Source organism: Lontra canadensis, unplaced genomic scaffold (assembly GCF_010015895.1).
Source record: "Lontra canadensis isolate GAN:19392208 unplaced genomic scaffold, GSC_riverotter_1.0 scaffold2, whole genome shotgun sequence".
Taxonomy (NCBI): domain Eukaryota; kingdom Metazoa; phylum Chordata; class Mammalia; order Carnivora; family Mustelidae; genus Lontra; species Lontra canadensis.
This window is the reverse complement of record NW_022630996.1, coordinates 7,923,068-7,950,240: the sequence shown is the minus strand read 5'-3', so window position 1 is coordinate 7,950,240 and position 27,173 is coordinate 7,923,068. Positions and strand designations below refer to the sequence as shown.

General features: G+C 44.2%; 1 protein-coding gene across 1 annotated transcript in view; it reads right to left on the bottom strand.

Moving 5' to 3' along the window:
* The window catches only part of KIAA1549 (KIAA1549 ortholog), a 129,927-nt gene that overhangs the window by 48,518 nt on the left and 54,236 nt on the right, over window positions 1-27,173 (bottom strand). The window contains exons 4-11 of the mRNA XM_032866486.1: window positions 24,634-24,722; window positions 23,410-23,587; window positions 22,343-22,473; window positions 20,034-20,217; window positions 18,793-18,852; window positions 17,412-17,560; window positions 8,120-8,297; window positions 4,551-4,735 (exon numbers count right to left, since the gene is read on the bottom strand). Coding sequence (XP_032722377.1) covers window positions 4,551-4,735; window positions 8,120-8,297; window positions 17,412-17,560; window positions 18,793-18,852; window positions 20,034-20,217; window positions 22,343-22,473; window positions 23,410-23,587; window positions 24,634-24,722 — 1,154 coding nt within the window. The remainder of the gene's footprint in view (window positions 1-4,550; window positions 4,736-8,119; window positions 8,298-17,411; window positions 17,561-18,792; window positions 18,853-20,033; window positions 20,218-22,342; window positions 22,474-23,409; window positions 23,588-24,633; window positions 24,723-27,173) is intronic.

Genomic DNA, 27,173 nt, shown 5'->3' with positions numbered 1-27,173 from the left:
TTCTCAGCTATCAGATAAAAGCTAGGACGTCAGATACAAAATTTTATAATTCAGCAACAGGGTGTGACACACGGTAGACCATCTGTAAATACTGGATGACTAAATGAATTTTTAAAAGTCAACTGAAGCTTCAAACTTGCTGGCTCTTGTGGAGAGCCATGAAAAAGGGTATACGTCATCCATAAAAGACATGGCCATCGAAGCCCTGTGGGTTTATTGTTAATTCCCACTAACATCGTCAAATATCTCCATTAGATCCTTGCAATTCTCACCAGCAGTGAGTCTCCACCTTGTACAACAATAGAAATCTGGTGACTACTCTGTGCTTCTGCTATCTTAGAACACCCAGAAGGAAGAAATTAAAGAAAATCTTGCCCTCTCATGGAATTAGCTCCTTTTGTTTCATCCTTACTTTCCAGAATGCTTTTTCTAGCTTTTCCATTTCTTAAAAAAAAAAAAAAAAAATCTAGTATTAAGTCTGGCTGTATTGTGTCCCCAGCTTCCACATGCGGAATAAGCCTCAATCAGTATTTTATAAAAGAAGAGCCACAATTAATTAGTGCCTTCGATATTTCCATTAGGACCCCTTATTTCTGAGGAAAGATGGCTCTTTTGTTCCTTCTCTCTTTAATATGTCACAGAGGGGACAGCCCGATTGTCCGTGCTCCACTGGAATAACGACGCCAGCAAGTCAGAGCAGGCAGGTAAAGCAGGTCAGCCAAAGAACAGGAGAGATGCCTGATGAATTTTAAAGCACGTGAGCTTTAAACCCAGGTGGAACAAGATGGAGCAAGTCTCCAGCCCTCCGGGGAGCCAGAGGCCCTGGGAAGGAGCAGTTAAGATGACAACAGAAGTCACAGAGCAGACCCCAGAGGCGCCCAAGGAAACCTCTGCCATCTCAAAGACAGCGGCATTGTCTTCCCATTTCTTACTGGACGGATGAGATCCGTGGACGACTCCACAGTCGCCGTGCTGCTTCCACGCGGAAGGCGGGGGCAGGGTGTCGTTATGCCTGTGTCTGCTCTGCCGTCGGGCCTCGGTCACCCTGCAGAACCCCAAGACTCTGCTGCCCCCGGGGGCTGCAGCAGATCGCAGCCAAGGGACTGCTGGTGAACTGAACCTTCCACCTATTAGGTGCCACGGGGTCCCTGCAGACACTCAAAGGGCAACCCGGCCACGGGGGATGAGATGAATTTGGCTGAGATGGGGAGAAACGCCCGTGGAGCCTTCCCCAGGGGAAGGAACAAGTGTTACAGGACCAGCGGCATCTAGCCAATGCCATTCATCTCTTCAAATAGAACCTCAACAGGACGAGGTGGGTCCGGCTGCCGTTTTCCTGAGACCAGTAAACGGGGATGACTTTAAAGAGACTCCAGATGAAAGATAAGGGTTAGATTTGTTTTTTTAATGATTGGAAATAAAAAAGGCCCCTGTCTCAAAATGTGACAGAATGGCCTCTCCCTCTTATCATGTGATCAAACTAATCCACTCCCAGCCAATCCGAAGAGGCTTCCTGCTCATTACAGGGGGCAGGGGGTGTGGGTTTTTTGGTGGGCACGGGTATTGTCTGCGATGTTGGTAGCTCTGGGATTACTGAGCTCAAGGACCTGGGAGAGGAGCAGCGAGGCAGTAGCAAGGGGGCAGGGTGAGCAGAACACGGAGACAACAGAGAGCCGGACCAGAAGGAAAAAGAAGTCTTGAAGTCCCAGGGGAAACTAGCACCTTTTCAAATCGTCCCAAGGGATGGGCTAGATCGAGACCCTTCACTACTGCTGGGTAAATCTTAGAAGAAACACTAGCGAAGGAGAGATCTGATTCTCAACTAAACGGAGATCATCCTTTTCCCATTATAAACACACGACAGAATCTATACGGTAGTCTCCTGTGCCAGCGAAGCAGGGACCACCCTTCCGAAATGTCACGGAGGTCAGGCCCCCCACCCAGGTCAGAAGACGCGGACTCCCCAGGAACTCTGCCACACGGAAAACCTTCTGACAAATATGTTGTAAAGATCCTCCAACACACGCAAAGCAAGAGCAACCCCAGGGCTGGAGTTCTATTTGAAACTCTGTCCCCCTGATTTTTTTTTAAGGATTTTATTTATTTATTTGAGAGAGAGAGAGACAGCAAGAGAGGGAACACAAGCAGGGTGAGTGGGAGAGAGAGAAGCAGGCTTCCCGCCGAGCAGGGAACCCGATATGGGGCTTGATCCCAGGATCCTGGGATCATGACCTGAGTCGAAGGCAGACACTTAACGACTGAGCCACCCAGGCACCCCTCTGTCCATCTGATTTACAGCAACATCTGGTGCATGAAGATATTTTGGCAGTAAAAGTGAGAGAAGGAGAAAACTTGGGGAGCATCCTGTTTTGAACTCAAGGGATGCTGTCCTTTGACATTTGCATGAAGTAACAGATGATAGATGGGCTTTCCCAGGGAGTGTTTACATTAGGGAACCTGGAACATGAAAGACCTGAATACATAACCATCTACACTGGGCATCGCTCTCTGCAACCACACTCTTTCACCAGAACAAAAACATTTCCAAACTCACTGTTGATCTTAGTAAAATGAAATTCACACTATGAATGATTTAGTACCTCCAGCACTTTTCCCAGGGTTTTCCACAGCACTATCTTGTCTAAGAACAAAACAATCTAGCACACTCTGTAAATAATAGATGGAGATAGGTAATAAATATAATGTTAATGTACAAAATGCTTCCAATACACTTGATAACCACCCACTTCCAATTTAGTCACGATTTTGCATTTTTACCTAATTCCTAAGAAAAGGAATACTCTTCATTTACTTTTACAAAGTACAATAAATTCAGAATGCTTACTTTTTTTTACTCAGCAGGTGTAAAGGGCAGAATTTTTTGTACAAACCTTTGTAAAGGGCAGAATTTTTTAGAACCAGACAGAATAAATCGAAAAAGTTAACAGACAACCTTTTATCTCTTGTTCTTCTCCCTCTTCCTTGCTTTTTCTTATCAAAGTTCCAGAGTCAAGTACATTCCTCTAAATGTGTGAGACCCACGGAGGGGGCACATTCACACACAGTGGACGATTACCACTTTCCATCCCCTTGGTAACGGCCCGTCCCCTGATATACTAGAGGTGAACGGCTACTGCGTTCTCCATCAAGGTTTGTCAGGTTTCTTCCGCTCACACCAGACCAACTAAAACTCGATGCTTACCATAACTTAATGTCTTTGCTCTGAAGCTGGTATGTGACAGTTCAAGATTGCAGAAATCATGGAAACATACAAGTGAGAACTGCTAGTATTATGAAAACTAAATGGGATGCTTTGGTACGACATGAAAAAGATGTTTAAAAACCCCTGCTGTCAAATTAGGTGTAAGTGAATGAGCTCTAGAAGATTACAGAGTTGGGGTGGGATCGGGGGAAAAAAAACCCAGGGAATTTTACACTCAGGTTGCTCGCTCTTCTCCAAAGAAACCCACACTGGAAACTGCAGCTGGTGCATTTTGGTGTTGTTTTTTAATTTTTTTAATTTTTGGTTTTGAGAGGGAGAGAGAGAATCACAAGCAGCCTCCGTTGGTATCTCGGGTGTGGGACAGAGCCCGATGTTGGTATCCCTGATGTGGGACTCGGTCTCACGACCCTGAGATCATGACCTGAGCCTAAATCAAGTTGGACCCTTAAAGGACGGAGCCACCCAGGTACCCCTAGGTGTGTTGTTTCTTACAAGAAAAACCAAACAAAATCCTCTGAGTAAACCAACAGTCCAAAAAATAAAATGTAAAAAAAAAAGGACTCAGGGGCGCCTAGGTGGCTTAGTCATTAAGTGTCTGCCTTCAGCTCAGGTCATGATCCAAGAGTTCTGGGATCAAGCCCTGCATTGGGCTCCCTGCATAGTGGGGAGTCTGCTTCTCTTTCTCCCATTCCCCCTGCCTATATTCCCTCTCTCGCTGTCTCTCTCTCTGTGTCAAATAAATAAATAAAATCTTAAAAAAAAAAAAGAAAAAAGACTCGGGGTACATCAAAAGACTGGTGAATACAGACCCACTCATATATTTAAATTAAAATATTTAAGGAGTATAGTATCATTTTTCTAATGATTAGTTGGTCTTGATCAAGGCGCACAGTGGCTTTCCGATATGGTAGACGGAAACTAAAGGAGCTGTCCAGTGGAACCGTGTACGAAAGAGAGAGACACACAGATCTGAGAAAACCTCCTTTGGCTCCTGCTCTTTGAAAATACCCAGGGTGAGTATAGATCAGAATTCATACAAAAATGGATGTGATCTTTGAATTAATCATTTCATAAATGAAATTTCAGGAGAACTCGGCACTCGTGACATGGCTAAGCCTTGATACGGCTTCATCTTCTCCACCTATAATTAAGACTACAGAAGAATTGTGGTTCCAGTAAGCAAATGTGAGACAAAGAGGTACCACCACTGAAGCCAAAAAAGTGTCCCTATCAGCTTTCTGTCCCACCACTGAGCATCGAGAGCCTGAGCTCGGCATACCCCAGCCCGTAAGACCGCCTGCGTGCAGGCTGTGGCTCACCCTCTCACCTTCTGGCGCTGCTGGATGCTGGCCACCGTGTCAGGCTGGAAGTCCAGCTTGTCCGTGCGGCAGAGTTTCCAGTACAGGATGACGACAATCACCATGACCACCAGCACTGGAATGACCACGCCCACAATGACCCAGAGGTTGCTGCTCTGGGACTCGGGGGACGGCCTCTTCACTCTGTCCAAGGCTGCAGGGAGGGAAGACAGGCTGTTCACTAATTGCTCTGCACTCACTTCCCTGACGGCCCGCCTGTGCAGGGAATGTGACTTCTTCTACGAGAAACCTGGAAGCTCTTTGTCATTTCAGGTCGAGGCAAATGGTTAGACTCTGCGATCTCCTGATGGCCAGAAACACTGCCTAGAAGACTACAACCTCAATGCCCAAGGGACCAGAGCTAGGTTAAGTCCAGGTCTCCTGACTCCCAGGTACCCCACTGGCTCTGCCCTAATCTCACTGCAGGAACGTTTCCATACTAAAAGTCAGAAATCCCCATAAACAGTCTACGAACGCTGCCTTAACTTCTTCACCTGTGTATCTCTCTAAATTCCTGAAACAAGATTTAAGGTACCAGGTGTCAGTTTAAACATTATATGACCTCCAACTTACTTACTCAGAGTCTGCCCCGCCCCACCCTCCTGAACACCTCCCCCCCAGCCCCAACGCTGACCACTGCTGCAGCCTCCCAGCTTCCATGGCCTTGGAGGAACAAGCTCCAAGGGCTCTGCCTTCCTCTCCTTTACCAGCTCCTTTCCCTAACCTCCCCTCCCGGTCCTGGGCCCTCGTCTTCTTCATTCTGCGCTCATCCTCTCAAAGGACTCAGCTCCTCTTAAAGCTCAGGTTCCAATTACCAAAATGTCCCCCTCCCCTCTGCCCAACCTTCTCACCCGTTATCACCACTTCATAAAAACTGCTCTGGGAGAAGGCGAGTTTCCTCCTTGCCTAAGTTGTTTTGTCCTGGGGGCCTTTGCCTTATAAATGGCACCTTACTATTTTCTTTTTCCAAAGATTTTATTTATTTGAGAAAGAAAGAGAGAAACCGAGCAGTGGGGAGGGTCAGAGGCAGAGAGAGAAGCAGACTCCTGCTGAGCAGGAAGCCGGATGCTGGGCTCAGTTCCAGGACCTGGAGATCCTGACCTGAGCTGAAGGCAGATGCTTAACCGACTGAGCCACCCAGACGCCCCGGTATCTTACTATTTTAAAGTGCATTTTATTACATAAATGTTGTCCTCTCGATACAGCACACTTTACTCATTAATACGGTCATGACTCTGAGTCTTGTCTTTTCAAATACAGTTCAGTCTCCAGGGGCAGGGGCTAAGTATTATGCTCTTTTCATATTCCATGATGGTTAGCACCTGCCATGGGATCAAAATGTTTCTGCTCAAAGATGTAACAACAGAAAAGATTCTCGGCGCTGGTGTACATGTGGGCTCCAGCCTCTGAGAGACCAGGGAGCCGAGCAAGCAGTCCACAGCTTGAGCGCCATGGAGGAGGCACAAATTACACAGGAGGGACCACGTGGGAAATGGAAAAAGGGACAAAGTATTAATCTTATTTTTAAATTTGGCCTGAAGAGCGTCTATACACGTAGCTCATTTTGCATGAAAACGGACAATACGGGAGGGACAGAATCAAACCAAGGAGCTGTGACAACCGGATGCTCTTCTTAGTTCTGACCTGGGAACACCTGGGAGGGGCACAGATGGACCAAAGCAGGCCCAGCTACCAGGGCCTACAGCTGCCCAGGGCTGAGCCTGATGCCGGCTGAGGCTTCCAATCCCTCAGATCTTTATCCAGTGGTTTTTAGCAGGAAACTGAGGGAAGAGAGGTGCAAAAAACAGAGGGAAGGAGCTTCAAAAGGTAACACCCTAGAGTAACTCATCTTCTTTCAGAGGCTTAGCTGGACTGGGGCACCTCTCCTACAATCAGAGACGTCCTCAATGAAGACATATAAGTACGTGCTTCGTTATTTTTTTCTCACTGCTTTGAAACAGAACACACTAATATACACTCATATCTCAAATACACAAACCACCAATGGACTGTTTGCTTAGACTCTCCGCATCATCTTCTGTGAATTAGACAAAGCGTGCCCTCGAGCCCTGGCCCTGCTTAGTTTCCAGGGACAAGTACAGAGGTCACAAAGAGCCTTCCGTTACCGAGGATCACCGTGAAGCTGTCATTTTATAAAGGTGCCTTTGCGGCCTACGTGTTCTTTGTAAAGAACTTTTCAGTATTTTCTGATGCTCCATTCCTTCTAAACACTTACTTATCCCTTTACTGTTGGGAGCAAATATTGCCGAGCTCCTACAAGGATTGCTCTCTGGCTCACAGGCAAAAGCGTCCACGTTAAAAGAGCCATCTGGTTCATAAACGAACATTTAGAGAAAGACACTCTTCTGTGTCTCTCTGTTTTCTTAATTTTAAATGCCCAGAATCTGGGAGTTGAAAACTAAGGCACTGGGAGCAACCGCTGCTGGGGGCAAGAGCCAAGTATCTTCCAACAATAATACAGAAATATCAAAATACCTCTTTCTAAATTGTGAAGTACTGCGAGGACAGGGAGGGAGAGAAACAGCACTGAACCGGGTAAGGATCAAGGACTTCTTTGTGTTGCAAAACTCATCAGGAAGCCAATAAATGCAGAGGGTACCTCCCAGCTTCCTGTGTGACTAACTGTCCCCACCAACGTTCAAAATATGACAGACAAGATTTCGGAATAAATACAGAGAAAACAAGTTATTTTACGTAAGACAAAATTTTTTTAAAAGAGAAATAGTACAGGAGTAGGGGAAAAATTATTACAGTTAACTTAAGGTAACTCGCTCTAACCTGGATACAAAATGCTGGATAGGAGAACAGCTGTGCAGGCTACAAGTACAAGCAGCTGAAATAAAGGACTTGGCAAGTAAATTTTAACAACTGACATTTCGGGACACTGGGATGGCTCAGTTGGTAAGGCATCTCAAGGTCCTGGGATGAAGCCCTACCTCAGACTCTGGAGGGGGGACTCTCAGGGACTGGAGGGGGGGGGGGCCCAGGGGGGCTCTGGTGGGGGGGGCTCTCTGGCTCTCTGCTCAGTGGGAAGCCTGCTTCTCCCTCTCCCTCTGCCCCTCCCCCCACTCATGTTCTCTTGCTTGTTCTCTCTCAAATACTTAAAAATTCTTTTAAAAATGACATTTTAGGGGCCCCTGGGGGGCTCAGTGTGTTAAAGCCTCTGCCTTTGGCTCAAGTCATGATCCCAGCGTCCTGGGATCGAGCCCCGCATCGCATCGGGCTCTCTGCTCAGCAGGGAGCCTGCTTCCTCCTCCATCTCTCTGCCTGCCTCTCTGCCTGCTTGTGATCTCTGTCAAATAAATAAAATCTTTAAAAATAAAATAAAATAAAAATTAAAAATGACATTTTATACAAGTGCCACTTAATAAATAATAAGGGTTTAAGACATTACTCTATGCACACAAGAATGCTTTAAATTCAGATTTCATTGTTAAGGGAAAAAAAAACACCAAACCTGGCTTTTGATGCCAGCACAGCACAGACAGCACTTAGGGTCTATGTGTCACACACTTACGTTGGGCAACAGCACCTTGAATGCGGTAACCCAAGATAATGGCTGCTCTCTGGATATCTATCTTGTTAATCAGATCTGAAGACCTGACTGCACTGAGTCTTTCTCCATCTTGATCCTCCACAAAGTAGATGAGCTGCACAGGATTGTCTTCTCCCTCTAGCCTTGACACGTTGACCATCTGAAAGATAACAGAAACCATTAGCATTTTTGAAGCTCCTATTCCCAGATGCCCTGGCTCAGGGCACTCGGTCTTGACTGTGTTATTCAGGATTCATTCCAATGCTCCTAATGAGCTTGTGACACCATTCTGGACCCCAGAATCCCCACGATGCTCTTTCAATGGGAAGAGGGACAATGAATGTTACTCTGTACAGAATAACAAATGTGTCTCATCTTGCTCAAAATAGTCCCTGAGACAAATGGGGAAGTAGAACACAGAGAAGACAGAGCTGGCCAAGGCCACGAAGTCTTCAGTTGAGACCGGCCACGTCCAGCCTGTCATGGCAGAATGCTGCTGTCCTCCCAACATGAATCATAAGGGCTACATGCATCCCTGGTTCTCAGAAACTATTCCTGGTTTCATCCAATCTCACCTTGAATCAGCATTTTCTCTTTTTTCAGGGCACGGCTTCTCAACCTTGGTATTACTGCCATTTTGGGTCGACGGGGGCCATCCCAAGTATGGTAGGATATTTAGCAGCACCAATGTCCACCACTTACTAGATGCCAGTACCAACAGCCACACCTCCCTCATCAGCTGTGACAACCAAAAATGTCACTAGACATGCCAGATGCACCGGCAGGGGGCATAAAATCACCACCACTTGAGAACCACTGCTCTCGGGATTATAAATTCTTCAACACCCCACTCTCAACAACTGATAAATCACATAGATGGAGAATCAGTAAGGGAACAGCAGATCTGAGCAACACTATAGACTAAAGGAACCTAACAGACATTTACAGAACATGCCATTCAGTATCAACAGAAAACACATTCTCCTCAAGCACCCATGGAACATTTTCTAGGATATACCATATGTTAGGCCACAAAACAGTCTCAACAAATTCAAAACAACAGAAATTATATCAAGTATCTTTTCTGACCACAACAGTCTGAAAATACAATCAATAATAGGAGAAAGCTAGATATTTCACAAACACATGGAAATTAAACAGCACACTCCTGAAAATACCATTAGACCAAAGAACAAATTGAAAAGGAAATTTTAAAAATATCGAGACAAATGAAAACAGAAATACAACATACCAAAATTTATGGGATATACCAAAAGCAGTTATTAAGAGGGAAGTTTATAGCTATAAATGCATACATTAAGAAAAACGAGATTCTCTCAAGTAAAAAACATGGGCATCTGGGAGACTCAGTCAGTTAAGCATCCAACTCTTGATTTCAGTTCAGGTCACGATCTCAGGGTTGTGGGATCGAGCCCCACATCAGGCTCCATACTCAGTCGTGAGCCTTCTTCAGATTCTCTCTCACCCTCTGACCCTCCCTCCTCTAGTCTGCTCATAGTACACGCTCTCTCGCGCTCTCTCTCTGAAATAAATAAATCTTAAAAAAAAAAAAAAACCTAACTTTACACCTCAAGGACCTAAGTAAAAGAGGAAAAACCTAAGTCCAAGGTTAGCAGAAGGGAGAAAATAATAAAGATCAGAGCACAAATTAATAAAATCGAGAACAGGAAAAATTACCAAAACGAAGCATTGGCTCTTTGAAAAGAAGCAAAATTGATAAATCTTCAGCTAGACCAACAAAGAAAAAAGAGGACTCAAATGAAAGTTATAAATGAAAGAGGAGACACTACAACAGGTAACAGAAACACAAAGGATCATAAAAGAATACTTTAAATAATTACACACCAACAAACTGGATAACCCAGGAGCAATGGATAAATTCCTGGAAACACAACCTACTGAGACTGAATCAGGAAGAAACAGAAAATGTGAACAGACCAATAAGAATTAAGAAGGCTGGGGGCGCCTGGGTGGCTCAGTGGGTTAAAGCCTCTACCTTCGGCTCAGGTCATGATCCCAGGGTCCTGGGATCGAGCCCCACATCAGGCTCTCTGCTCAGCAGGGAGCCTGCTTCCTCCTCACTCTGATTGCCTCTCTGCCTACTTGTAATCTCTGTCTGTCAAATAAATAAATAAAATCTTTAAAAAAAAAAAAGAATTAAGAAGGCTGAATCAGTAATCAAAAACTTCCCCCCAAAAAACCCAGGACCAGATGGTTTCACTGACGAATTCTATAAAACATTCAAAGAATTAATACTAATCCTTCTCAAATGTTTCCAAAACAACAAGAGAAGGGAACATTCCCAAACTCATTTTATGAGACCAATATTACCATGATACCAAAGTCTACTAAGGATACTAAAAACAAAAACAAACAAACAAACAAAAACACCCCACAAGGCAATATCTCTTATGAATTGGATGCAAAAATTCTCAACAAAATACGAGCAAACCAAATGCAAGAGTACATTCAAAAGATCATGCAACATGGGGCTCCTGGGTGGCTCAGTTGGTTAAGCACCTGAACCTTGGTTTTGGCTCAGGTCATGATCTCAGGGTTGTAAGATCAAGCCCCACATCAGGCTCCAGGCTCAGCACAGAGTCTGCTCAGGATTCTTTTTCTCTCCCTCTCCCTCTGCTCCTTCCATCACTTGCACTCGTGTTCTCTCTTGCACACTCTCTCTCTCTCTCTCTCTCTCTCTAAAATAAAGAAGTAAAATCTTAAAAAAAAAAAATCATGCACTATGATCAAGTGGGATTCATCCTTGAAATGCAAGGATGGTTCAACAAGTCAATCAGTAAGTTTGATATATTACATTGATAAATGAAAGATAAAAATCATATGATCATCTAAACAGATGTAGGAAAAGAATTTGACAAAATTCAATTTCCACTCAAGATATAAACCAGCAACAAACTGAGTGTGGAAGGAACATATCTCCACATAGGAAAGGCCATATATAACAAACCCAGAGCTAAAACTGAAATTTTTCCTATATAATCAGAAACAAGGGGTGCCTGGGTGGCTCAGTCATTACACATCTGCCTTCAGCTCAGGTCATGATTCCTGGGTCCTGAGATCGAGCCCCCCGTCAGGCTCCCTGCTCAGGAGGAAGACTGCTTCTCCCTCTCCCACTCCACCTGCTTGTGTGCTGTCTCTCTCACTGTGTCTCTCCCTCTCTCTGTCAAATAAGTAAATAAAATGGGAGGGGGGAATAAATAAATAAAATCAGAAATAAGACAAGAGTGCCCACTCTCAGCACTCCTATTCAATACAGTACTATCCTAGCCAGTGCAATCAGACAAGAAAAAAAAAACAAAAGGCATCCAAAGCAGAAAGGAAGATGTAAAATCTGTCACTATTTGCAAGATGACATGATATTATACATAGAAAACCCAAAACACTCACCTTCAGTAAAGTTACAGGATACAAAATTAATATATTAAAAAATCTGTTGTGTTTGTGGGGTGTGTGTGTGTGTGTGTTTAAAGATTTTTATTTATTTATTTATTTGACAGAGAAAGAGAGAGAGATCACAAGTAGGCAGAGAGAGCGGGGAAGCAGGCTCCCCACTGAGCAGAGAGCCTGATGGGGGACTCGATCCCAGGACCCTGAGATCATGTTCTGAGCTAGAGCAGGGGCTTAATCCACTGAGCCACACAGGCGCCCCTGTGTGTGTGTGTGTGTGTGTGTGTGTGTGTGTGTGTGTGTGTGTTTTATAAGTAGATTCCATGCCAAGTGTGGAGCCCAATGAGGGACTTGAACACATGACCTTGAGATCAAGACCTGAGCTGAAATCAGGAGTCCAATACCCAACCAACTGAGCCACCCAGGTGCCCCTATATTTCTCTATAATAATAATGAAGATTTTGAAAAAGAAATAAAATAGTACCATTCACAACAGCATCAAAAATAATACCTAGGAATAAATTTAACCAAGGAATTAGAAGATCTGTACACTAAAAACTGTAAGACACAGATGAAAGAAATTGAAGACACAAATAAATGGAAAGATACTTTGTGTTCATGGACTGGAAGAATTTGTTAAAATGTCCATATTATCTTGGGGCATCTGGGTGGCTCAATCGGTTAAGCATCTGCCTTTGGCTCAGGTCATGATCCCAGGGTCCTGGGATGAAGCCCCATGTTGGCCTCCCTGCTCAGCAGCAAGTCAATTTCTCCCTTTCACTCTGCCCCTCTGCCTGCTTGTACACTCTCTCTCTCTCTCAAATAAATAAAATCTTTTTTTTTTTAATGTATATACTACCCAAAGCCATCTACAGATGCCACCTATAGCCCTCTGTAGCCATCTAAATTCTAATGGCACTTTAGAAATAGAAAAAATAATCCTAATATTCATATGGAATCACATAAGACCCTGGTAACAAAGGAGCCAAGAATACTCAATGGGAGAAAGATAGTCTCTTCAATAAATGGTGCTAGGAAAACTGTATATGCACAACCAAAAAAATTAAACTGGGTCCCTATCTTATATCACTCACAAAAAATAACTCCAGGGGCGCCTGGGTGGCTCAGTCGGTTGAGCATCTGCCTTCCGCTCAGGTCATGATCCCAGGGTCCTGGATGGAGGCCTGCATTGGGCTCTGCTCAGTGGGGAGCCTGTTTCCTCCTCTCTCTCTCTGCCTGCCTCTCTGCCTACTTGTGATCTCTGTTTGTCAAATAAATAAATAAAAATCTTAAAAAAAATAAATAAATAACTCCAATGGAAAGTTTTAAATGTAAGACCTGAAACCATAAAACTCCTAAAAGAAAACATAAGGGAAAGGCTCCTTGACGTTGGTCTTGGCAATGACTTTCTAGATATAACACTCAAAGCACAAGCAAAAAAAAAAAAGCAAAAATAAACAAGTAGACTGTATCAAACTTAAAAGCTTCTGCATAGCATGGGGCACCTGGGTGGCTCAGTGGGTTAAAGCCTCTGCCTTCTGCTCAGGTCATGATCCCAGGGTCCCAGGATCGAGCCCCACATCGGGCTTTCTGCTCGGTGGGGAGCCGAAAGACAATGTATGGAAAGGGAGAAAATATGCAACAAATCATATATCTGATAAGAGATTAATATCCAAAATACATAAGGAACTCATACAACTCGATAGCAAACAAACAAATAAAAACACACCCAAACTCTCTGATTTAAAAATGGGCACGAGATCTGAACAGACATTTTTCCAAAAAATACACACAAACAGCCAAGAGGTATATGAAAAGGTCAACATCACTCATCATCAGAGAAAAGTAAATCAAAGCCACAACGAGGTATCACGTCACACCTGATAGAATGGCTGTCATCAGAAGACAAGAGATGGGTGCTGGTAAGAAGATGGGGAAAGGGGACCCTTGTGCATGGTTGTTGGGAATATAAACTGGTGCCAGCATTGTGGAAAACAGTATGGACGTTCCTCAAAAAATTTTAAATGGAACTACCATGTGATCCAGGAATCCCACTTCTGGGTATACACCGAAAGGAAGTAAAATCCACTATCTTGAAAAGATATCTGTATTCCCCCAGCCCCGCCCCTGCTCACTGCCCATTATTTACAACAACCAAGACATGGAAGTGACCTAAGTGTCCATCCATGGACAAACAGATAAAGAAGATGTGATGGGATACGCACACACATGTGCGTGCACACATACACACACATGCAATATCATTTGGTCATAAGAAAGAAGGAGATCCTGCCGTGTGCAACCACATGGACCTGGAGGGCATTATGCAAACCGAAATAAGGCAGACAAAGAAAGACAAACACCGTATGCTCTTGCTTATTTGTGGAATTTTAAAAAGCCAAACTCATAAAAATAGAGAGTAAAGAGTAGTTGCCAGGGACAGGAGTTGGGAGAAATGGATATGAACTTCCAGCTGTTAGATGAGTAAGTTCCAGGGATCTAACGCACAGCATAGGGCCAGAGTTAACAATACTGTTTGATATACTTGAGAGGTGCTGAGTATAGATCTTAAAAATTCTCACCACAACCCAACAAATTCTTACCACATCCAAAAAATAGTAATGGATGTGTTAACTAATGTTATTGTGCCAGTCACTTTGCAATATATACATACATCAAATCATCATTGCACACTTTAAACCTATATGGTATCATGTCAATTATCTTTCAATCGAGCTAAAAAGTTGTACACAAATTCACAATCACCTAGTCAAATAGGGCTTTGATTTGTCTCAGAATTGATCTCCCTCTGGTGCCCTCTCATATTAGGACTTAAGAATCTGGTATCCTTGCTGTATCACAGTTTTACATAAATACATGTTTCTATTTTGTTGCTGTTTCTCCAATAATACGCAACAATTTTACTGCCCCTTGAGACTCCAGCAAAATGTAGGACTGATGTCAACAATGAGTCCAAGCCCATTCTATTTTGCATAAGCAATTTGAATTTTTGGTCTCTACATTTGCCATTGGCAAAACGCAGCTGCTACTTTTCTAGCCACGTGTACAGAATTGTAATACTGCCCTGCGTTCTGGACACGGCTGCGGGACTCCTTCTTCCCCACTGGAAACTTCTGGCAAATCAACAACTTCATGATTTCACTGTGAATGCCTTCTTCCAGATAATTTAAAACGATCCTTAACAAACAGGTCCAAACTCTCATCCCTGGAGAATCTGTTCTTTATACCTCCCCATTCTAAGAAGGACTCATCTATCCTGCCCTTTGTTTGCTATGTCTAGGCTCATTCCCTGACCACTTCTACTCCCTAACCACCTACTCCCTCCCCAAACTGGGCTGTAATGATTAATTTTTTATTAGCCCTGAGAATTGAATACTATCGAAGGACTATGTGAACATTTACTGCACTGAAAAAGTTTTGATACCTTTTAGAAATGGTTTTACCTGGCAGAAACCAAGTTCCAGTGTATTTGGGTATATAATTAAAAATTCTATAAACTCATCCAATCTAAAAGCAACAGTCAGTAAAATCTAATTCTAGCATCCTTTCTAGATGACTTCTTATCAGATTTATATCTGGAATCCATACAACCATAGTAGGATGGAGTCATCATTTTGGGCAACGTTTTCAATTTCATTTTTTAAAAATTATTTTCTGATTAAAATCACATGTTCACCGTACAAATTGCATGCTCATTGGAGAAATTCTGAAAACACACAAAATGTATATTAAAAAAAAAAAAAGACGAAAATCACCTGAAGTTCAGTCAACCAAAGAAAATTATTATAAACACTGTGGCATACTTCCATTATTTTTTTCATAGGTTTCATATTAATATTTGGATGACAGCGCACGCATTCTTTGGTAATCTTTGTTCACCATATCACTCAATAATTTATTAATTTATGTATTTTGAGAGCGAGAGAGAGTGAGTGGGGGAGGGGGCCGGGAGGGGAAGGGCAGAGGGAGAGAGAGAGAGAGAATCTGAAGCAGGCTCCACATTGAGTGTGGAGTGGGGCTTGGTTTCTCCACCCTGAGATCAAGACCTGAGCTAAAATCAAGAGTCAGATGCTTAACCCACTAAGCCACCCAGGTGCTCCTCGACAGTTTTTTTTTAAATGACAATGGCCACCTAACATTCCAACATACAAAGATTCACTATAATTTATTTACTCATTCTCCAAATGCTGGTCATTGAGGTTGCTCTCATGTTTTCCCTTTTACAGATGATATTTTGATGAGGAGCCCTGACTGTTGCACACGAATCCTTGTCTATGTCTCCACATTGGGTCACCCTAAGGGGGGAAAGATGTGAGGCGCGGTCCCAAAGCAATCCGTCAGGTGGCACTGCTGGCTGGGAGTGGCTTGGTTCACCTCCACAGACCTCACACTCCTACCTGAGGGAAGTTGCTCAACTAACGTAGCACTTCATTAGGTAGTTTAACGAGGTCTCTGTTTTACGTGCATAAATTAGCCTCCACCAAGACCTTGAACTCTATGAAGCCAGGGCTGCTAACTAAGGCAAGGCTTTTACAAGTCATTTTAATTTCTTCTTTGTTTAATGCTTATTTAATGTTATTCTCAATTTTTCATTAGTTTTTAAAAATTTCTCTATACTCGACTACAGCTGGCAAAGGAATGACTCTGGGAGAAGGAATCAAGAGCAATGCTGACGGGGAAAACTCAGTAAGAGGGTCACAGGACAATGCCGCCAGCTGAAGGCAAACTCCTGCCACCCCCATCCAAGTCAGCTGCATACCTTTCCCTCTGATGCCCCTGCACCCCCGGGTTTCACCAGCTTTCCCATCTCTGCGACGCCTTAACTTTAAAGATTTTTTATTTTTATTTATTTGTCAGAGAGAGAGCACACCGGCAGGCAGAGTTGCAGGCAGAGGCAGAGGAAGAGGGAGAAGCAGGCTCCCCGCCGTGTGGGGAGTCCGATGCGGGACTTGATCCCAGGACACTGGGATCACGACCTGAGCCGAAGGCAGCTGCTCAACCAACTGAGCCACCCAGGCGTCCCTCGACGCCTTAACTTTAAATATCCCGTTTTCCTAGCTCTAGAAGTCAGCAGTCAATAAAGAAAAACATCGAAAATATCCGAATTCACATCGAGATGGGAATAAATTACAGCCCCAATCTCCAGCTCTCTGCGAGCACTTTCATTTTTAATGGGTCACTTTTGGATTCAAATGGATCTGTTGTTTGTGGCCTTCCTGCTAGTTTACAAAACAGACTGTAGGGTGACGGATGGTAACTAGACTTCTTGCGGTGGTCGCTTTGGAGTATATGCAAATATCAAATAATTATCTCGTACATCTGAAACTAACATAATGTCATATACCAATTTTACCCCAATTGAAACAACAACAACAATGTGGAGATAGTTGGGTAACATGAAACCACCTGCACTGGCTGGAGGCAGGGAGGATAAAGTGCTAAAGGGAGGACACAAAATTCTCCTCTCTCCGATCCCTTAAGGTCTCTTCCAGATGGATGATTTATAGCTATGATACTATTAATAATACTTACCACTGCATAAAATTGACTACGTTTTTGGTGATTAAAAACTACTCCAAAAAACAAGGTCATGTTGATGGCATGGCAACCCAGTGACACAATTTCCTTGCCGTGCTCCCCACGGGTCTATGTGTCTAGACTCTAGTCGAACTGAAATGCTACCACACTCACTTGCTACCAGATAGAGTCATCAATCCCAATTAGAATTTTCTCATAGCATCTTCCATTTGCGTGAAAATTCCGTGTGTTTTTAGACAAATCTCTTGCCCCCTCCTTCCCTCCTCCGTTGGCCTTCTTAGAGTACCTGCACCACGCTGTTCCCAGCAGCGACGGTGGCCCTTCTCCACATCCGCCTCCGCGTGGACACCTCACTGAGCAGTTGGGCCAGCTTGCGCTCCATCTCGGCCTGAAACACTTCATTCTGGAGCTGCTTCTCCACGACGCCCAGGAGAACTACATTTACAAAATGAAACACACACAGGCCCCGAAACAAGTTAGCAGGGGAGGAAAAATGAGCAGGTGTGGAGGACAAATTAACATAGGATTCCTATCATGTGCCCACCCCTCGAGAGGAGATACTAGAGAGAGAAAGTAAACATGAATGGGGTCATAGGGAGCCAGGAAGTGCTGCTCAAGGGTCTTGTTTACAGTTCCAAGCTCTTATGCACGGACTGGTGGCCAGAAGTTCCAGGAACTCCGCAGCATAGAAGCTTTGGAGCTAAGAACTCCCACACACGGGCAAACATTTTATCCATCCTTATTTTAAAACTTCTGGAAATGCTCTAGTTCATATCTCATCTAGACTCAAGACTCAGATGCACGAACTCACCCCAGATAAGGGTGCCTGTCTGAAAAATATCTGCTGTAAACAAGATTATCAAACAGATAATGGGCTTGTCAGCATAAGGTCAGAGGAAAGACCCCTGGGCTTTGCAGCCAGAATCCGCTCAAATCCGCCCGGAGATAGACCAGGGACAAGTCTCCAAAGTGCTAGGAAAATCATCTGGAAAATGGGGCCACTGCACCACGCAAAGAAGTGGAGCCTCTGCACGGGATATTGTATGTGAAGCAAGGAGGGCCGACAGGGTCTGAGAAACCACAAATGGTGACCGTCACCACAGCACACTATTCTCTCCACGACCAGTTACTTACTGTGCCACTCACACACTGGGCACATAGTGAGGGTGTCACTATCTCTTAGACTTTGGTTACCCAGTTAGAAAGCCTTTATCTGCAATGCCATAGCTATAAATATCTGACCTAAGCCCACAAGACTTTTTAAAAAACCTTATTTGCTCACCAAGCTATCTTATTCATCCTCATAAAACCAAACAAATAAGCCTTTTTAGAAAAAAAAAAAAAAAAAAAAAAAAAACAGAGAGAGATCCTTGCTTTGGAACTCTATCCTGTTTTGGATCAGAAGACTGTCAATTCTTGTTAGACCTTCCCCTGAACTTAATGTAGGAATTTTAAAGAAAGCCAATCCTTTTTGTGCCATAACTCAGCGGGACATATTCCCACAGCTGAATCTCAATTCCCTTCTCATTCATTCTTTGCCAAGAATTTAAGGGACATGGTGCCCTGAATTTAGGACTCAGACGCACGAAAGGTGACATCACGCTCAGTACACCTGCACAGACCTTTTATTCTTACAGCTGCCAAAGCATTATGTAAGTCCGACATACCTGTTCTCACCCAGGAGGATTTCAACAACTGAGATAAGTTCAGCTGTGGGTACTGGAAGGCTATAAAAGGGAAAGGAGGGAAATCCGTAAGAACATGTTTGCACGCATCAGAAAGGTAAGGCTAGGGAGTACCCGCTAAGTCACAGTACTTTGCCTTTCCACGGTATTTCGCCTTTAGTGCAAAACGTGTTAGAACAAAATGCCAGACTGGTGTGACGGCGAGGACCACAGGCAGTTTCTGAGCACAGGAGTCTCCAGGAGAAAGGCAGAGAAGAAGTGAAAGGCTGGCTCGAGTGACCAGAGCCCACCCACCCACATGATCCCCTTGAAATCTCATTGTTCCAGAGCAATGAGATTTCACACTGTGTTCGCTGGGACCCCAGGATCTGCCAGCAATGACTCCAGGTAAAGTGACCCTATGTCCCGGCTTGCCCGGGAGACGCCCGGGCTACCCCAGCTGCCATCCTTACTCTTTTACCCATACCTGCACAGCACAGAACGAACGGGGCAATTTGTAAAGAACAATTTCTATCCCTGCCTACTTTTGCATCTGACAAGTCACCCTTTTTAATTTAATTAACCGCACACGAAAACACATAAAAGTCATTAGACCATTTGGCTGTTCCATTTTTGTAAAGGAATTTGATGTATTTTTTGGCCTGACTTCAACCCTCAAATCTACTGTTTTTTGAAGTAAATGTTTACCCCACCCCCAGCCCGCTCCGTGTGCACCGTGATTCTAATTGCTTCAGCCAGGAAGAAAGGTTTTGTTTTCATCTATTATTCTTTTCTTAGTTTTGTGCGTACATGCAGCAAAATTTACTCTTTCTGGTGTACGGCTTTATGGCTTTTGACAAATGCACAAAGTTGCATAACCGCCACCACATCAAAGATACAGAATAGACTCATCAGCCCCCAAAAGTTGCCTTCTGCTACTCTTCCGCAGTCTAGCCTGCCTCCCACCCATCACCCCTGGCAACCACAGGTCTGTTCTCTGTGCCTCTGGTTTTACCCTTCCCAGAACCGGTGTAGTCTTTACCAATGCCCTATACTCTCAAAGGACAATAGTAAAGCAAGGCCAGTGGGTGAGGAGGGCTCGGGAGGCCCAGCCAGAATTGTCTCTGAGAAGCTCTGATTTTATCTGATTTACACTCTGGACTTCAGCCAAATATTTCAAAAGAGGTGCAGCAATGAAAACACTTGTGGCCACTTCCCCAGAGGTGGGTGAGAGCCATACTCACGTTCTGCGATCTGGAGCACGGGGTACCCCAGGTAGAAACTGAACTCCACCACGCTCAAGTTCCTGAGCAGCTGGCTCACTTCTGTCCCGTTCAAAAACCCCCGCGTGCCTCTGACTGCAAAGATGATATTGACCGGGCCCCGCCGAGGGGCCGGCCTTGAAGCACCCATAGTGATATTCAGGATCTAAAAAGAAGGAAGGTGGGATCAGCTTCCAAGAGAAAGTGAAACACTGAGCTAAAAGCCGATGGTTTCTCCCGTACACTTTTTCTCACTGATTTTTTTTTTTAAAAGGAGAGAACATTTTTCAAAGGAACAAAGCAGCTCCACAAACTGGTTCCCGTTTGCAATACTTAAAATTCTTGGTTTACTGAAAATGTTTTTCATATGAAGCGATGAACCAAACGCATGTATTCACGGTCCCTCCCCGCCCCGCCCACTCTAAATCCCACTGAAATAACAAGAAGCTGAACAAAGGGGAGTAAATCCACAACAGCTCTGTGAATGGAAGAAAATCAGAGATTCTGTCAAATTCCTGGAAGATGGAGACAGGATGGGATCGTAATGATATAAACCAGAATGGAGGGAACGGATACCCAAATCATAGCCAGGCCTGGAGCGCAGGAGCAGAGAGCCGGGAGGGCTCTGCAGGAACCGACCCCAGAGGAGGCCATGAACAGCAATCAGTACAGTTATTCAAAGCCCACGTACCAAAGAACTGAGCTGACTTTCTCCCTCCTCCTTCCTTCCTCACGGCCACGGGCAGGCCAACACAGAGGGGCTGGCGCAGCCACACGGGCCCCCTGACCAGCCCAAAGAACAGCTCCATAAGGAAAAGGAGCTCCTGGTCAGAGCAGGCTACAAGACTGTGGGTTTGGCCACTAGGAAGGAGGGTAGAGACTCCTATGCACCAGAGCACACGAGAGACAGAGAAGGGAAGAAAATGAAAAAAAAGGCAGCTTTGCTGTGAAGCGCTCCATCCCCCGAAATCCTTGTCCTGCGCTGGGGCAGGGGTTCCAGTCCGCCCCACTAAACTCATCCCCTGCCTGGGACCCAGTGCTCCAGGGAGTCCTCCCATCGGGAGACAGGGCGGATGTGGACACAGACGCCACAGCTGAAGGGGTGAGCTGCCAAAATTAACAACCTGCTTCTTCACTCCTCATGGCGACTAACCAACAGTGTCCAGAAAGTTTACGGAAAACTAGGAGCCCAAGCGCCAAGGACCAAGATCAACACAGAACAATGGCTTCGGAGAAAACACAATGTGGGAACCGGAAGCTCGTTTATTTCCTCAGAGACTTTCGAGGTGATATTGCATCACCATTCAAGATAATCCTGCGTCTTTGCAGGAGAAATCACCATGAGAAAAGAGCCAAGAACAACAGAAAAAGGACAGTTGAAAGCAAAGTCAGCAAGAGGGATGAGAAACACGATGGACACAGCTGAAGACGAAATTAATGACTCAGGGAACCAAGTTTAGCACATGTGCAGGGGCGCCTGGGTGGCTCAGTGGGTTAAGGCTCTGCCTTTGTCGGCTCAGGTCATGATCTCAGGGTCCTGGGATCGAGCCGCACATCGGGCTCTCTGCTCACCGGGGAGCCTGCTTCCCCCTCTCTCTCTGCCTGCCTCTCTGCCTACTTGTGATCTCTTTCTCTGTCAAATAAATAAATAAAACCTTTTTAAAAAATAGATAAATAGAAAGTGTGCAAAAATGGGGAATTTAAAAAGAGATAAACAGAAGAATAAACAAGAAAACATAAGAATTATGAAAGGTGGCTCCAGATGCACAAAAATCTATTTGCTATAAAATCTAGAAAGAGAGAACAAAGAATACAGAGAAAAAATATCAAAGAAATCTAACAACATCAGGAGTTTCCATACAATACACACAAAACCTGTTCATCTAGAGTGGCTAGATTCTGTTTTTTAGAATGAAACACTACATTTCGTGGTACCCCATAACACAAAACACCAGTGTACTGAGGCACTCCCCCCATTTGGCGGGGGGGGGAGTTAGGTTGATACTGTTCCTTCCTAGAACATTCCTGTGTTTCTGGTATATGCTCATCTCTGTCCAGCTCACCACATCTGAGTTCCGTGGTTATCCTACTGCTCTGTAATCTTCAAGTACTTGCCTATTCACACCCCGTGAACTCCGTGCCCCAGAAAGGGATCGACCCTGATTCACGTGAACTGAATTTCTTCCATGAGAGGGAATGAGGAAGAGTTAATTGTGACCTCAACAAGACTGTGAAACAAGTTCCTCTTCAAAGGGCAGAGCGCCTTGCTCTGCATTCAGTGCTATTCTCACCTGCACGGAGAAGTTATGCGTCCCCTGGTGGTGTTTTCTCACTTCAGAAAGAGCTATCATCAGGCCTTTCTCGATGTGCTGGGTGAAGTTGCAAAAGCCGGTATCCACACTCTGAGGCACGAACTGAAGAACTAAGAGACAGACGGCAATCACAGGCCCGTGAACCAGGTGCTGGTTTAGGACTGAGGACTGAGGAGATGAAAAATACTATCTAACTCGACGAACACCCCCCAGCACGGGATTAAGTATGGAGAGGGAGTAGTTAGCAGCCTCCCAGCAGGGAAACCTACAAGGCAAACTAGCACCAAATGGATACATGCAAGTGAAGGTGACTTGTATCATTGAAAATGAAAAAAGGTAACAACGGGAGCACCAAAAGATGCAACTGACAGAAACATTTCAAGTGGGAAGAGTGAAAACACTCTCAACTCCTCAAAAAGCACCGTGGGGGGTGAGGGGCCACCTGGGTGGCTCAGTGGGTTAAGCCTCCGCCTTCAGCTCAGGTCATGATCTCAGGGTCCTATCGGGCTCTCTGCTCAGCGGGGAGCCTGCTTCCCCCTCTCTCTCTGCCTGCCTCTCTGCCTACTTGTGATCTCTCTGTGTCAAATAAATAAATAAGATCTTTAAAAAAAAAAAAAAAAACACTGTGGGGGACAGACAGAACAATGGGAAAATGTCAATGGGAAAAAGAACAATGGGTAATTTTTTAAGCGTGGATATGTGTGTGAGAGTGTATTTAATAAGCTTCATCTCTTAGAGGCACGGGCTGAAATATTTATGGGTGAAATGACATGATGCCATATCAAAATAACGTGGGAGGAGGGCACGTAGGTGTCACAAGACAGACTCAGAGGTGAAAACTGTTGAAGCCATACGATGACTACACGGGGGCTCATTCAAGTATTCTGTGCAATTTCGTATATGCTACAAGTTTTCTGTAACAATAAAGGCTTTTTTAAAATTTAAATTAATTTTATAAAATCCTCCCCCAATGTTTTGACGACGTAAAAAATAAAATGAAATTTTATGTACAAATCAATCAAAACAACTATGTTCAGTTTTCTCACCCGTGTGAACTTGGAACCTGGACTCTGGCACAAGGAAGGAAGGTTTCACAGCCAGGATTAAAGGAGTTTGGTCACGTACAAGTTTACTGTTTATAAGTACATTTATCACTGATATTGCTGTGTAAACGAAAGGTCCAGATGTGACCAGGAAAGTGAAGTCAGCGAACAGTTCATAAACCTATGAAAATTAAAAAACACAAAAGACAGTAATTATCAAATTGAGAGGACTGTAACTCAAAATTAAAGGAAGCTGCATGAAGCAGAAAAATAACAGAGCAAGTGAGGTGAAAAATAAACAGGTAGCTCTAAAGGAAGAGGGAGCGCTGCGGAGACAATCGAAATTTTATTTTAGTTATCCCTTTTGCAGATCTGCCTGCCTTCTCAAAAACAGCACAGAATTACAAGAGCAAAGGCAGCGAGAAATAACAGCTGATAATAAGAACTGAGTAATGAATAATGGGGAATTCAATGTCGTTGTGTTTAATCCACATGTAGAGGAACACTTACTCTGCTGAGCAGGGCTGTCCAAAAGAAATCCATGAGCCCCCGTATGCAATTTTTTAAAATCTCTAGTAGCCACGTTAAAAAAAATATAAAGCAACAGGTGAAATTAATTTTATTTAACCCAAGACATCTGAAACAGCATTTCTACATGTGGTCGATGTAAAAAAATTATTAATGAGATCGTTTACATTTCTTTTTTCACACGGCCCTTGAAATCCAATGTCAGTGTTACACTCACAGCACATCACAATTCAGACAAGCCCCTTTCATGTGCTCGGCAGCCACATGCGGGCCTAGAGCGGGGCTTTCTGACCTCATCGGGGAGAGGAGGAAGGAGGCATTTGTCCACTGTAAAACATACAGAAATCGATCTCTAGCCCACTGAGTGTACAGAAATGTGCATATGCACTCACTCTAAAATATAATTAAAATTCAAATCCAAGTCCTTTCTTATAAATCAAAGGAAGCAAAATCATCACATCATCATCCCCAACTCTGGTCTTAGAGCCTTTTTGTTCCAATTCTGCCAACACACCCCTCCAGTGCACTACACCTGGCCTCGGGTGGGATCAGGGCTTCCCTGACGAAGTGACGTTTGAGCGGCTATCCCGGGATGAGTAGACAGGTGTTCACCAAGAGGAGGAGGGAGGAGAGGAGAGAGCGAGCTTTCTAGAACCATGACATGCCTTCAGCCTGAGCTCCCGCGCCACAGGGACCCACCTTGAGCTCCACTGCTCGGTTGAAGTGAATCCTCAGCACTTCTTTGATGGCCGTGATGATGTACTCGTGCACGGCTCTCCTGGCCAGCACTGCAAACCAAAGCCAACCACCAAATGCAGTTTAGTTTCATTACGAATAACGTGGACTGCACATTTCTGGGCCCCAAGGCAGTGCTCAGCCAAACTAGGACACCAGCTCTGAAAATCATTTTGTAAAATCAGGCCCAGACTACGAAAGAACAGAGGAACAGCAATAGATCTGGACATTCCTGGGTTTTTTTTTTTTTCCTCTTGGCTATGCCCCTAATGGTAAAACACAAAGTTTTAACTCTCAGCCATAATATTTTAAAAGGCTTTAAGATGTTACTCAGCAAAACTAGATGACATCTTCCCCTATAAAATGAGGTCTCCTACCACAATTTTTCAATGCAATAAGGGAAGGGTTTTCACCACTAATAACAGGGCGGAAAAGATTTTCACAATCCTCGTGTATTAAAATTTTATGTAGGAAGTAAAATATTTCTTGTAACAAAGTCTAGCTATATTTAACTCTCCTTCCACATCTGAGAAATTCTATTTTAAAATCTGTAATAAGAGAGCCTCTTTCTCAGTATTTAGTAAACATGTCCTGCTGCTCCCCTTTCTTTTCCCTATTATTTTTTTCTTTCCTCTTCCAAGATCTCAAAAGCTAAACCTGGGGAATGGAGAGACAGAATGGAGAATCAGAGACAGAAAAACCCCAAAGAGGAAAGGAGGAAGCACACATTGTAAGTAGCCCCAGCTAAAGGGAGAACCAGCCACATATTACTCTGAATGGTCTGCACAGCCCACCATGAAAACCTACACCTTTTCTAGTTAATCTGAGTAAGACCTAAACTGTAACATCAGGATATGAGCAAAAGGGTCTTCGGGGGAAAAGAGTCATCAGCAACAACTCTCTGTTTCTCTAGGTATCTGGTTTGGACCAGGAGAGGCAAGAGACCCCTGCCAAGGAGGCCAGGGTCAGGCAGGTCCTGGGTGGGAGCACAGCCTCACCCCTTAGAGGATCCACAGGGTGAAGGGTTCTCCCAACAGTCCGCCACAGATCGACAGAGGGCTCTTACTTTCATGACAGAGCTCCATAAAAAGAACCCTTTCAGAGGACAAGAGATCAACCCAACCCTCTCTCTCTGATAATTACGAAAAATAAGCCACGGCCAAATCCAAATGAAAATTCTAAATGAGGTGATCCTTCCTATGGCTCAAAGATAACCACTGAAAGCAAAAGACAGCATTCCTGTCCACTTAAAAATACAATGTAACAGTAGGGTTACTTATGTACAACTCCACATACTTAACAACTGAAGTATACATTTACAGTGAGTGAATTTTACCCTAAAATCGCAAATACATGGATCTCTAACAAAGGACACCAAATTCATTAAATGTATATCCTCTGTGGCAGTTAATCAATGCTATATCTATCTGATATTCTTAGAGATACTTCTAAAGATGGTTTCTAATTATTTGTAGAAAAATGTGAAAAGACGCATTATACCTCCAAGTATCACAAATGTCACGAAATCCAAGAAATAAAGAAGCTTCCAGTAGTTCTTTTAATAAGCTTCTTGTAACTGATCACTTCTTAGTTACTATGTAGTAATTTTATAGAAAGGAAGAAAAGTATCATATCTACCAGAAACTCTTCTCCCTCCTCTGGACTGCTATTATACCACAGATAAAAGTTCACCACTTCCCCCAACCTCATCCCATTATACTGTTGTTGGGCTATCTAACCTCTCCAGCTGTGTGCACACCTTGCACCAGGAGAACACTTCCCTCCATATCCAGACAACAGCCCTCTTGAGTGTGTACCTCCAATTCACATCCTTCCAAACCCATCCCTCATCATCCCCAAAGTCGCACTTATAGAACTCTCTTTCAACCATTCTCATCACAGCTTCCAAGAAAACATATCTTGTGTCTACATTACTAGAATCTAAGTTCCTTGAAGGTCAGATCCGTGTCCTTCATCGAGATAACACTTAGACCTTCTAAAGGCACCTGCACATACTGAGTGCTCCATAATTATTTGTCAAATGAATTGATAAATGGTTCCTTATTTAGGGGAGGGAGGGAGTTAGGAGAGCAAAGGCTTCAGCTTCTCTGCACCAGTTCAGAGAGGGGAGGTACCACCATGATGAGCCTACCTCACAGCACGACCTTCTTTTTCCTCACCTTACCTTTCCCTGTTCTTCTCCTTCTCTACTCCACTCCATGCCTCCTTTACTTCTACCATCTTCTGTCTCCCTTCTTCATTTCTACCTTCCATTCCCACCAAAATCAACACAACAGAGCCAGGCTTGCAGATGCGTATGATATTGCATTCAAGTACATTACCAGGTTGTAAGACTTAACACGCAGCCTGTCATTCCTGATGAAGAACAAGCTGGAGAACCCGGCACAGCAGGCCATGGTCACTGGACATATACAGACATGACGTCAAACATGCTCCCATTTCATTAGACTAAAGCAGCTGGGCAGGTACAAGGGAAGATGCTG